Source organism: Rhincodon typus, chromosome 6, assembly GCF_021869965.1.
Source record: "Rhincodon typus isolate 14 chromosome 6, sRhiTyp1.1, whole genome shotgun sequence".
Lineage (NCBI taxonomy): Eukaryota > Metazoa > Chordata > Chondrichthyes > Orectolobiformes > Rhincodontidae > Rhincodon > Rhincodon typus.
This window is the reverse complement of record NC_063337.1, coordinates 24,649,115-24,660,835: the sequence shown is the minus strand read 5'-3', so window position 1 is coordinate 24,660,835 and position 11,721 is coordinate 24,649,115. Positions and strand designations below refer to the sequence as shown.

The window sequence follows — 11,721 nt, the reverse complement described above, 5'->3', positions numbered from 1 at the left end:
GAAAGGCTGACGTTTCAGGCCTAGACCCTTCTTCAGAAATGGGAGAGGGGAAGGGGCTTCTGAGATAAATAGGGAGAGAGGGGGAGGCGGATAGAAGATGGATAGAGGAGAAGATAGGTGGAGAGGAGACAGACAGGTCAAAGAGGCGGGGATGGAGCCAGTAAAGGTGAGTGTAGGTGGGGAGTTAGGGAGGGGATAGGTCAGTCCAGGGAGGACGGACAGGTCAAGGAGGCGGGATGAGGTTAGTAGGTAGGAGATGGGGGTGGGGCTTGAGGTGGGAGGAGGGGATAGGTGGGAGGAAGAACAGGTTAGGGAGGCAGGGACGAGCTGGGCTGGTTTTGGGATGCGGTAGGGGGAGGGGAGATTTTGAAGCTTGTGAAGTCACAACAATAGGGTGTTTGGTTCATAAATATATCTAATCTCCTAAGGGAAATGAGGAACTAGCGGTTGTTTCCATTTGAGAAGATGTGTGAAAGACTCTTTAATGGCCCACATATTAGTTTAAATTTAAGTTGACAGTGATAGTAATATGTATCAAACAAAATGATACTAAATTTGTAAGGGTGTGTCCATCTCATAATTAAGCCAAGAAAATGAGTGATAAATAATGATTCCAGCATACAATTTGGCACTAATGCCTTGGCATAGCTCCAAATGTTCAGATTAGGCAGTAAGTCAATGTGTCATTAGGCAATTTGTAGCAATGGTGGAATCAGAGTGGTTGCACAGGAAGGTTTTACTTCTATTACCATTTACATTATTATTTATTTTATTTCAGTTTGCTTTATCACTGGACACCAGAATCTCATGATTCCAACTCCAACTCTGCCCAATGCTGTCACTTTCAATAAGAGAATCCAAAACAGGTTCAAGGCTGCAATAGTCCATTCAGCCTCTGGAAGCAGTTCCACCATTCCATTAGATGCTAGCCAATGTGTACCATGTTCATTAACCCACCTTTGTTCCATTTCTCTTTTATAGCTTTTTAACAAAAACTTATTGATTACAACCTTGAAAGTTTTAATTCTTCCAGTTTCCACACCCTTTTTGGGGAACAGCATTCCAGGTCTTCTCTGCTCTTTGTGTGAAAGATGCTTCCTGATTTTGCTCCCAAACGGATTATCTCTAATTTTACTTTTATCCCATCAGTAGGAATAGGTTACCTCTTTCTGTACTTTGTATGCCCCTTAATATATATTCGGTGTTCCAATTAGGTTACCCCTCTGACATGTATGGTTTCAGCATGTCGCCTGTCTAATTTTGTGCACTGGAATCAGCCCCCTGTCTCCAGTGGGGAAAAACAGAACATTCCAGACAGATGTAAGTTAATGTCTTTCCTGAACCCAATCAAAAAGGTATTATCAGATTTAACAGGTCATTATAGAACAAAGGCTCTGAGTCACAAACCCTCAGACATATTAGTTCTAACGCAGAATGTGTAATCAACACGAGGACCCTACTTTATTTGGAAGAATAATTTGAATTTAGGAAGGGTCATGTGGAGGCAGCCATGTTGTCTTTGTCTGTTTAAGAGAACTATTTGCATGCAGTCTCACCAAAGCCATTGGAAGCACACTTCAGTCCTTCTATGAACCAGACTTGGAAACAAGCTGTGGGACATAAGGTTGCAAAAATTCATAACCTATTCCAGTTAACTTTCACCTGGGACCCAACTTCCTAGAAATTTGACTCCTTATAACCTGCTGAGAACTATTTGCTTCACAAAACCATCACTTCAACTTTAAAGCCTTGAAACCATCTAAAAAACTATAGGCCTGTCACATGGGCAATTGTAGGTGATAAATTACAAGCTTGGATCAATATAACCTGTAAAAGTGCATTATCTTCTTGTTAATTTAATCTTTAGTGTATGCAAGAATTGGTCTAAGTGTGTGTGAATAAATACCCTTCTTTAAACTCACAAAAGCTTGCTGCTGCTGGCTTTAATTATAATGTATAATCAAACCATACCACTTTCCATACAAAATATACAAAGCATCGGAAGTAAGAAAATACATAAATTCTGTCAGTGACACCTTAAACTTCAAAACTGCCAGCAGTTAAAGCCAACGATGACATCTATTTTCATAACTGAACTATTTGTTTCTTGAATTTCTAGGTTCTATCCATGGTTTTTCTTCTGCCCTTACTGATTATTTTTCTTTCTATTGCTGTAACCACATCTTTCTGTTCACTTTTCACATGTCCCTTATCCTTACTGATGCTAAATATTAACCAAGTATTTCATTAATGATCATTTCCAGCTTATGATAAGGTTTCTTTAACTAAATCATGGCTAATACATGGTTCTTTAAAAAAAAGTTCATTTTGTTTTTGTATGTGGCAACATCAATGTATTGAACTCTCATTTGGACAACTACTCTCAAATTAGTCAGCAACGCTCATATCTCATGAATGAATATTTTAATTTTTTAATTTTGGGTGGTACGGTGGCTCAGTGGTTAGCACTGCTGCCTCACAGCATCAGGGACCCGGGTTTAATTCCACCCTTGGACGACTGTCTGTGTGGAGTTTGCACATTCTCCTCGTGTTTGCATGGGTTTCCTCTGGGTGCTCCAGTTTCCTTCCACAGTCCAAAGATGTGCAGGTTAGGTGGATTGGCCATGCTAAATTGCCTGTAGTGTTCAGGGATATGTAGCTTAGGTGGGTTATAGGGGGATGGGTCTGGGTAGGATGCTCCAAGGGTCAGTGTGAACTTGTTGGGCCGATGGACCTGTTTCCACTCTATGATCTATGAACTGTTGGGATCTTCAGAGTTGTCAGTAATTTTAAAATATATTTTTTGGAAAGATTTACAAATCTTCCTTTCATAGTTACATATGAGATTTTAAAGGCTGTGATTCATTGAGCACATTGAAATATTGGCAGAAAAGTTAAACAAATAAAGCAAATACTTTTAATTATAAACACCTTATCACATTGAAATATGACAAAGCGCTTCATACAGTGAATTATTTTCTGAAATCTGATATTTATTATTCAGGCAACATTACATATATTTTGCTTCAGTGGGCTTTGAAGGTACGGCCATGAATTTAACTTCTGTTCCTATTATCTTAAAATGGCTATTGAATCAACCCAACTAAAATCTGTGGTTGATAGGACCACACACACACAACTTAAATGGGTTCTGCTCTCAATCATGGTTAACTCTTAGTTATTTATAGTTGATTATTAAGATTTGACCTGAAAATCTGAGGTCAGGTCCTATTGTACAATAGTGCACTTTAGGTACATTCTCTGGCAGATTCCATACTTGTAAATTTACAAAGGGGAAAGAGAGCTGATTAACTCTTCTGCATCCATAATTGTAAAAGAAACTGGGTTGTTTCTTGAATCCTACTTTCCTGCATTATCACTGTGTTGAAATCAGAATTTGTCACAATCGTCTCCACTAAAACATAAGCTTCAAACTGCTAAAATTCTTCTTTTACTCTGTCTTACAATCTGCAAAGTTTTAAAACACAAAATTAGCATTACCTATGATTTAAATTGCTGCCAAACAACTGAGAACTTAAGCATTGATGAAAAAAGATACATTTTATCATGCTGAACTTTTCCAGCACTTTGTTTTTGTTCCTGATTTAGAACATCCGCAGTTCTTCCAGTTTTCACATTTTATCAAAACCTTTTGTCTTGCACTCATCGGGACAATTCACATCAACTATCACAAAAACAACATTTAAGCTGAATGAGAGGAGAGTGCTGTTGGAAGGCTAGTGGATTCTGATTACCTCATTGCCATGAATGAAGCACAAGTTAATAATGACTGACAGTTAACTGGCAAAGTTTTTTTTACATGTAGGCAGGTTGACTTTGATTGTTCCAGTCATTGCCCTGTGAAATGAATACAGAATAGCTGCACCCTACTTTGTTAAGTTCAACTGGATGCAGTGTGTGTAGATCTACTTTGTCTATAAATTATGCTATACGATGTACTTTGTCTAAGATATTTGGCTTATTGTATGTTCAGGTCTTTTAGCATTCAAAAAGGCTCCTTAGACAACACCTCCCAAACACACGACTATTACCATGTAGTTGGACAAGGACAAAAGATTCATGAGGACACCCCTACCGACACGTTTGCCTCCAACCACTTACCATCCTGATACAGAAATGTTTCACTCTCATCAGGGTTGCTGGGTCCCTGATGGTATTGTGGGTCTGTCCACATCAAATGGACTGCAGCAGTACAAAAAGGCAGCTGACCACTGACTTCTCAAGGGTAGCTCAGGATGGGCGATAAATGCTGGCTCAGCCAGCAATGCCCACATCCCATAAATGAATAAAAGAAAATCTGTCACACCATAATCCTAAATGACAATCTTAAATTGGTTGTCAGCATAATTCTTCAGACATTCAGGATTATTTATTGAATGTTGCCCAATCATAGAATCAATCCTTATGTTGGACACTGTGTTTTGACTTCTGCACACACGGGCTAGTTGGATACAGTCATTACCTTGCTCATTGCAAACTGCTGAAGGGATAGGATTTTTGGTACAATCTACCAGTCTGTGGGATGTATGATCTACACATCTAGCATCACACTGGTACTGAAATTCATAAAGCATGTGACTCATTTGTTTGGCAAATGATTGGCAGAAAATCATTTTAGCCTGATGCAGCATTCTGTTAGTGGTGAACACAAGCATGTTGCTAGAGTATCATAGCAGTGTAAAACATCTAGCTTCAACTGCTGCCCAAACATCTGAGATACCTTCCCCTTTCAGGGTAATCTGAGGTAGATTGGGCACTTTTCAGCACCAAGCATGACAGCCTTAGAACTGTTTGTGAGTTTGCATGATATCAGAAACAATTTGATCAGGATATTCATTACCCAACAGGCTTGCATTTGAAAAATTTAGCATTAGATGTGATTTTGTGATTGGAAAGTATTTGCTAAATAATCCTGAGTGTGTAATGATTTATGCTGCCAAGCAATTTAAGATTGCAGGTAGGCTCTCTTGCACTTACATTAATTCACTTACTATGTTCTTTGCAGACAAGAAGCATACTAGACTAGTTAGAATTGAACAAAATAAGTGACAGCCAATCTCTGGTTCATTTTCCATGCAATGCCTTGATCAATCAGACACAACCAGCCTGCATTTAAAATTTAAACAAAGCTTGCTAGTTAACTGTCAATCATCATTAACTGTTGCATTCCCATGACAATGGATATGCCCATCAGAATTGACTTGGCAAAAAAATCACTCTTCTCTCACACAATAAAATTGTTGATTTCCCATTACTTTGGTCTTTTTTGCGTATTGTCCTGATGAGTGCGAGAAAAGCTTTGACAAAATGTATCTTTTTTCAGCAATACTGAACACTTTGTTGTTGATTTTCCTCAGACTGACACACAAAGAATACTCACATGGATAAGGTACAGCTTTTAAAATGAAATACTAGATCATTACGAGCTGGGGACTGAGGTGAGCATTTGAAAGAAATCCAAAGGGAAACTTGTAGGGAAAAAAAGTATTCAAAAGACAATTTTATTTGAGCGCTCGTTATCTCTGTAATTCCAACATACACCCTTCCATTAGAAATTTATTTGTTAACATAACTTAACAAAACTGTATTATTGTATCCTTCAAAAGAGTATTGGAGGTGGTGGGGATTGGATTAAGGGCTTTAGGAAAAAGCATGGAAAGAGCTTATGGAATATTGTTATCGATGCAATGTTGAGAGCTAAGGAATTATACCTGTGGAAGCAATAGGCAGTCCTGGCTAGAACAAATTGATAGAATTTGTGAGTGTCTATCCTTTCTCACCCTTCCAGAAAGTATTGTCCATGTGCTGGGATATGGTTCCCCTGATGCCAGTCATCATCTTACACATCACATGCTGCATTCATCGACGAACTTCGATAGCAAACATTTACACATCTGCACGAGGCATCATTGCAAGGCTAATTTGCTTCTTAACTGACAGTTATGTCAGCAAATTTCCAGCCACTGTTAGAAGGAGGAATTAAAGCTGACTTGGCCTGTCCTATGTGTTTTCTGCCTGAAGATAGATCCTTGGTTCATTGGCTGCTAATGCTTCATTCTCACCTATTTGTCTTGGCTTTTTTTTGTCAGTGACGGTTGCGATTTAAATCCACTTCCAGGGACAGAGTGAGGAAGTAGGCCCCAAATTTCCCTCAACGTGAATGGAAATTAAACCCACATTATTGGAATTTTCTAAATGATATTCCAGCCATCTAGCTATCTGAGCTAACCAGCCCTAATGCTGAAAACCATCACTTCTTTAACACAACACTGAGTGGGGATGAAATCTATTCCCTCTCTAGTTTTTATGGATCATTAAATAAATTCACTGTACCATCAGTGAGCCAGACAGATATTCACCCAATTATTTTTGAGAGCCAGAGAAAGATTCTTACCTTCAAGAGACCAAATGGATTTCCAATATATAGAAATTCCAACACCAAGATAGTCCACTTATGCAAAAAAACCGATTATCTTAGGTCCAAATTCAGTATCAACTTTTCTCACACCAATCATGGAGTACGTGGCTAAATGCTTCAACTGAATTGTTTCAACTAACATAAAATTAAAACCCTTTGATGTGGAGTAAACTAATTGATTAACTAAATGATTATAACACATTTACTTCATCGCACAGAAATGGTAGCTCTGTATTAAATTAAACTTTTATACAAATAAGTTAAAGTAATGTACTTTAATGGTCCAAGCAAAAGTACATGGTGTTTTTTTGCAAATCAGTTATTTAACAGTTGCACTGACGTGTTGCAAAGTATTAAAAATTGCAAACAATATATTGGAAAGAAATACAGATTTGGATTGCAGCATTGAGTAACAAGTGCAGACAAACATAACATTAAGTTCAGAATTGCTCTCAGCTTTAGTGTTCCCCGAATTGGTAGCTTGGAAAGCTTACAAAATATGATGATCTTATGGTAACATATTTGTGGTACTCAGAAGCAGCAGCACTTGGCATACATCTTTGTTTTATATGAAGTAGGTTATAGTCTGCATGCCGGTAGCCTTATTGTGGCAATACTTAATAATGTACAAACTTGTACGTAATAGAATTATACTTTATATATGCATATAATAGTAGCATGTATATGTAGAGTACAAAAGAACAGCAATTCTTGCTCAGTCAGCAGAAAAAAAATTATCCTGTGGCAGGTTCTAAATGGACCAATAGAGGACAATGGAGGGCAAGATCATATTGATCCCTGTTGGTCCTTGAGGTGCACACCATCTTGTTGAAGTTACTTTATTCTGCTTCTCAACTTAACACCAAGCTATTCAGTAGGTGTAAGGTAAATGTTAAGTCAAACAGTAGACAGACTGTTCCACATTCTCTGACTACGACGTTCTTGAGGTACCAGGAATGAATCAGAAGTGGACCAAGCAAATAATTTTGCCTTCACTCTACTTATGGCATGCCTGAGATTGGCAATGCATGAGAGGGCATGCTTCTGTTAAGAATTCCAATCCCAAAACTTCCTACATTGTTCATCAGTCAGTTCATCAGCGTTTCATCCCAAAACTTCCTACCATTGTACATCACTTCATCCTGATAATTTTGGGACCTGCTGTTTTTGTAAGCAACAGCTTGTGGGTGGGATGACAGAAAGCAATGGTGAAGCTGTGGGGGGAGTTTGGGAGAAACCAATTGGAAAATCATAGATTACGTATTGCACTGGCTTTCCTCTGTATTAAGAGAAGTTAAATTTCACCCTCACATAGTTCAACATCCTTATGAGATGGTTCCAATCAATGAAATGCTTGTTGAAGAGAATTTCAGTGCAACTAATCCTCCAACCACTTTAAATAAAATAATCTGGCTGAAATGAACCTCACTCTCCTGTAAACCCTCAATCTTTAATTTTAAAGCTTTCAGGTATTTGTATTACATGTAAAGCAAATTTCTGATGATGACCTAAATTCTGTCAATTACTGCATTTAGTTCTATTCCATATCTGAAGTGCCTTTAGACTTTAAAAAAAAATTACTCTATAGCTACAGTCAACTAAATGGGACATGGTGACCTCTTGATAATCAATATAACATTAAAGCTTTCATCTGCATCACAAATTGAGGTATGGGAGATATCTTGAGGATAACATAACATAAACAAATTTAAGTACCTTCAACTAATGATATTAGAATGTTATAAATCATTAATCTATTTTGGAGAATTGGGACCATTTTGAGCACTGACAGATTTAGCATCTATATTAAGTATTCCTATAAATGTTTAATCATCTCGCTCTTATTCCAGGCTGTTGCTCGGGGATTGAGAACATACCCAAGATTTCAGAAAGACCTCAACAATCACACAAACAATTTCTAGGGAACATATTTTACAATTATTTGATATTGTGCTTTGAAGGCATGTTTTTAAACATGATCACAAAACAACTCTTGTGACCACCTTCAGTCACAATACATTTCAAATTCTAACTCTACCACTTTTCCCATCAACTATTTGGAATTTACAAAGCTGTTGGATTGTTCAGCTCAATGTATATTACAACAGAGCTACCTAATTATTTGTGATCTCAGTTCACATTTTGCCTTTTGGTTAGTTTTCTAATTTGGGCTAGGATACTTCAGGTTTTCAGTCACAGGCCCAAATATTTTCAAAGGTGTAAATGTCAAGCAAAAATCTCTCACTTTTGAATCCAAAATTCCGATCTGATGTGCGTAAGAAGTTTTACTTGACAAGAAGTTCACTTTATATTTTTAGTCCAAACCTGATTTTGAACCGCCTGCGGCAAGACACCTATGAGCCAGATGGTTCCTGGTGAGTAAATATTTAACTACTGTGTGTCTCAACAGTAACTGTCAATTAAACTCAGAGCCTGCTTCCATTTAGGGTTTGTTTTATACCATGGTCTATTTGGGTTTGACAGATCTGGTGACCCAGAAAACTGGGTGTATATGTCAGGAACAAAAACAGAAGTTACTGGAAAAGCTCAGCAGGTCTGGCAGCATCTGTGGAGAGAAAAAACAGAGTTAACATTTTGGGTCCGGTGACCCTGCCTCAGAACGTTATTTGTGTATCAATGTGTTAAGACCAAACCTTTCAGAAATAATTATTCCACCAAACAGAAGCAGATAAACTCAACAGCAAGGAAGAATGCCACTTTCTGTCATGTTTTTCTATCAGTTCTTTCGTAAATTCAAGGGAGAAACTTTATTTGACAATTCCAACTGCTCTTTATCACAGGATGAGTCTGCAATCCAGCATTGAGGTCAAAAATGAGAGATGAGGCCCCACATGTGAACTGAGATGCTGGCGATCTCAAAGCAGAGCTATAATTACAGAGTAGAGTTTTGTCTTAAGGAACTTATGGTGGACATAATTCCAAGATAAATTCTGCTGTGAAGACATGTATGTTCTATCACATGCCCACTTTGTCGAGTATTGATGCAGTCATGACTTCTGACCAGTGAAGAATAATGTAATTTTTGGTGTTTGAAATTATAAAGAGACAAAAGGCTTGGATTATCTTTCACCTCAAATCAGGTTGGAAAGTGGTTAGACTGGTGGGAAAATGAAGCAGTGAAGTCTACTACTGATTGCTGCCCCCACCTGGATTTTCCCCCACATGTCCCATCATGATGACTATCCTCATTTGATAATGATAGGGCGCGTGAACCCTGACTTCAGTCCCCTGAAGTACCATCTATTGAGGGTGGTGGTGATCTCTGGGTCAGCATCTCACTGCCTCCCTACCACTGATCAAGAAAGAGCCCCTCAATGGGTGTCTTTCCCTCCTTCCAATTATCCCATATACCCAAAACTTTGTTGGGTTTTGAGCCCGAATAGTGAAACCTAATTCCGATCTTTGTGACGAGTTAAAAATGTCTTCTGTTCTGCTGGTGCAGCAGCAGTGTTGTCTTTGCAAAACCAGAGAGTTTCTCCTTATTTGCACTGGTGGAGTGCAGGGATCTCTTCCCACTTGCTGCCATAGAGACAACCTTGCAGACATAATGACCCCTAGCCCAGGAGATTGGGCTGGATTTACAACATAATTAGACTATTGTTTAGAATTACTGCACTGACCCTTCTCTGGCATGAAGAGGAGAATCCATGCCCAAAACTACTGTATTTTTGCCGTTTACAGGATTTGTTACATATCTGCATAGAAAGTGACTGTTACTTGTATACAGTAACAGCAAAACACTGATACAAACTTGTACCATACAAACCTATATACTGAAGAATACACATGTTGAATACAATATACCTTGACATGATAATATGGAACAGAACATAAAATAATGCTATTAAGTACATTTACTAAATTTTAACAATGTCACCAAATTACACAATTGTACCCATTTTTGTGTACATATGGATAGATAATAATATTTATAGTTATGTACATGTATGTAAAAAAAGGCTTTTACTAGTAAATTGGTCCATTGAACAGCCTTATCTAAAAAGGTGAAAAAATGTGAAAGGAGTGCCATCCTTTCAAATTATTCTACAATGTACAGAGCAGAATAATAGGCTCACCATAAATCTTTTGTTAGGAAACAAAAAAATGGTGACTATTTCTGCCAACTTGCAGATTGACTCCCCTGAGCAGAGTGTGTTCTCTGAAACTTCCAAGCAGCTTGAAAGCGAACAGAAGGCATGACTTCTTTACAAATGAGCTTGAGAGGTGCCCCAAGAGTCACTGATCCCAGAAAAACAAGTGACCGGCTGTTCTGTAATCAGTTCCTCTTTCCTATGGAGCCATTCTAGGAAGTTCTCGATCAGTGAAAACATGTCTGTAGCCAAACAAACAGAAACATCTTCCTCAAGGGTCTCCATTCGTTCTGAAGCATCATTAACAGTTACAGGGAACCTCTGCTTTAACATGAGTGAGTTTCAGTCTGAAAAAAAAGAGAACTTGTCCAGCACTATCCTTCCCCATGAATGATTTGAAAGGCCTTGACACTATGTATCCTAGCAACAAGCACTTAAAAAGGAAAGAAAAAGGTTCATAAAACCCAGGCCTTGAGTCTTTTACTCGGATTGACATTCAGTTTGCAATCTTCTCATTTCAGATTTTGAATTTCATTCGGAGCAATCAGCGAAACTGAACAGAAACATTGGACAAGTTCCATAAAGTGTTCTGCCTGCAGTTTTCCTCCTCCACAGCCCTCTTGCTCAGAGCTGTTTCTTTGTCCATATTTGGGGTTTCAGTATGGATACTGTTTCTGTTTCTTGCCAGCAAAGCAAGCCAGCCAAGTGCAGAGAAGCATTGCAGCCGCAGCACCTCCTCCAGTACAGTAATAGGCCCATCCCAGCTGGCAAGTACCTACAAATAAACACAATTGTATTAATTTTAATATTGCCCAATTTAGTTTCACATCCAGCTTTCCAGTCAAAGATGTATGAGCTTTTATAACAGGCTCAGCTGCCATGTCTTCTTGGACGATTTCAAACTTCCATTTCAGACCAAGAAGCTGTATCCACAGAAGGAAGCTTTCCAGAGCTTTGTGAGGTTTGTCAAATGGCAAGCTCCCAGTCACGGATAAGGAATTCTGGCTAAGCACAGAGTGAGACAAGGCCAAGCACTTCCTCACCGAGAGACTTGAGCCTAGAAAACACTGGGCAACGTTTATACATTGTACAAGTGATTAACACACTCATATCACATTCTTCTCTGTCATTTTAATGGAATAATTAATCCCTTTAGTTTATATGACTTAT

At 38.4% G+C, this 11,721-nt stretch overlaps 1 protein-coding gene across 1 annotated transcript in view; it reads right to left on the bottom strand.

The window, feature by feature from the left end:
• Positions 1 to 6,725: 6,725 nt before the first annotated feature.
• lhfpl6 (LHFPL tetraspan subfamily member 6) overlaps positions 6,726 to 11,721 on the bottom strand; it is a 167,454-nt gene continuing 162,458 nt past the window's right edge. Inside the window, exon 3 of the mRNA XM_048598242.1 lies at positions 6,726 to 11,326. Within this exon, the coding sequence (XP_048454199.1) occupies positions 11,208 to 11,326 (119 nt within the window). The 3' untranslated portion in view covers positions 6,726 to 11,207. The remainder of the gene's footprint in view (positions 11,327 to 11,721) is intronic.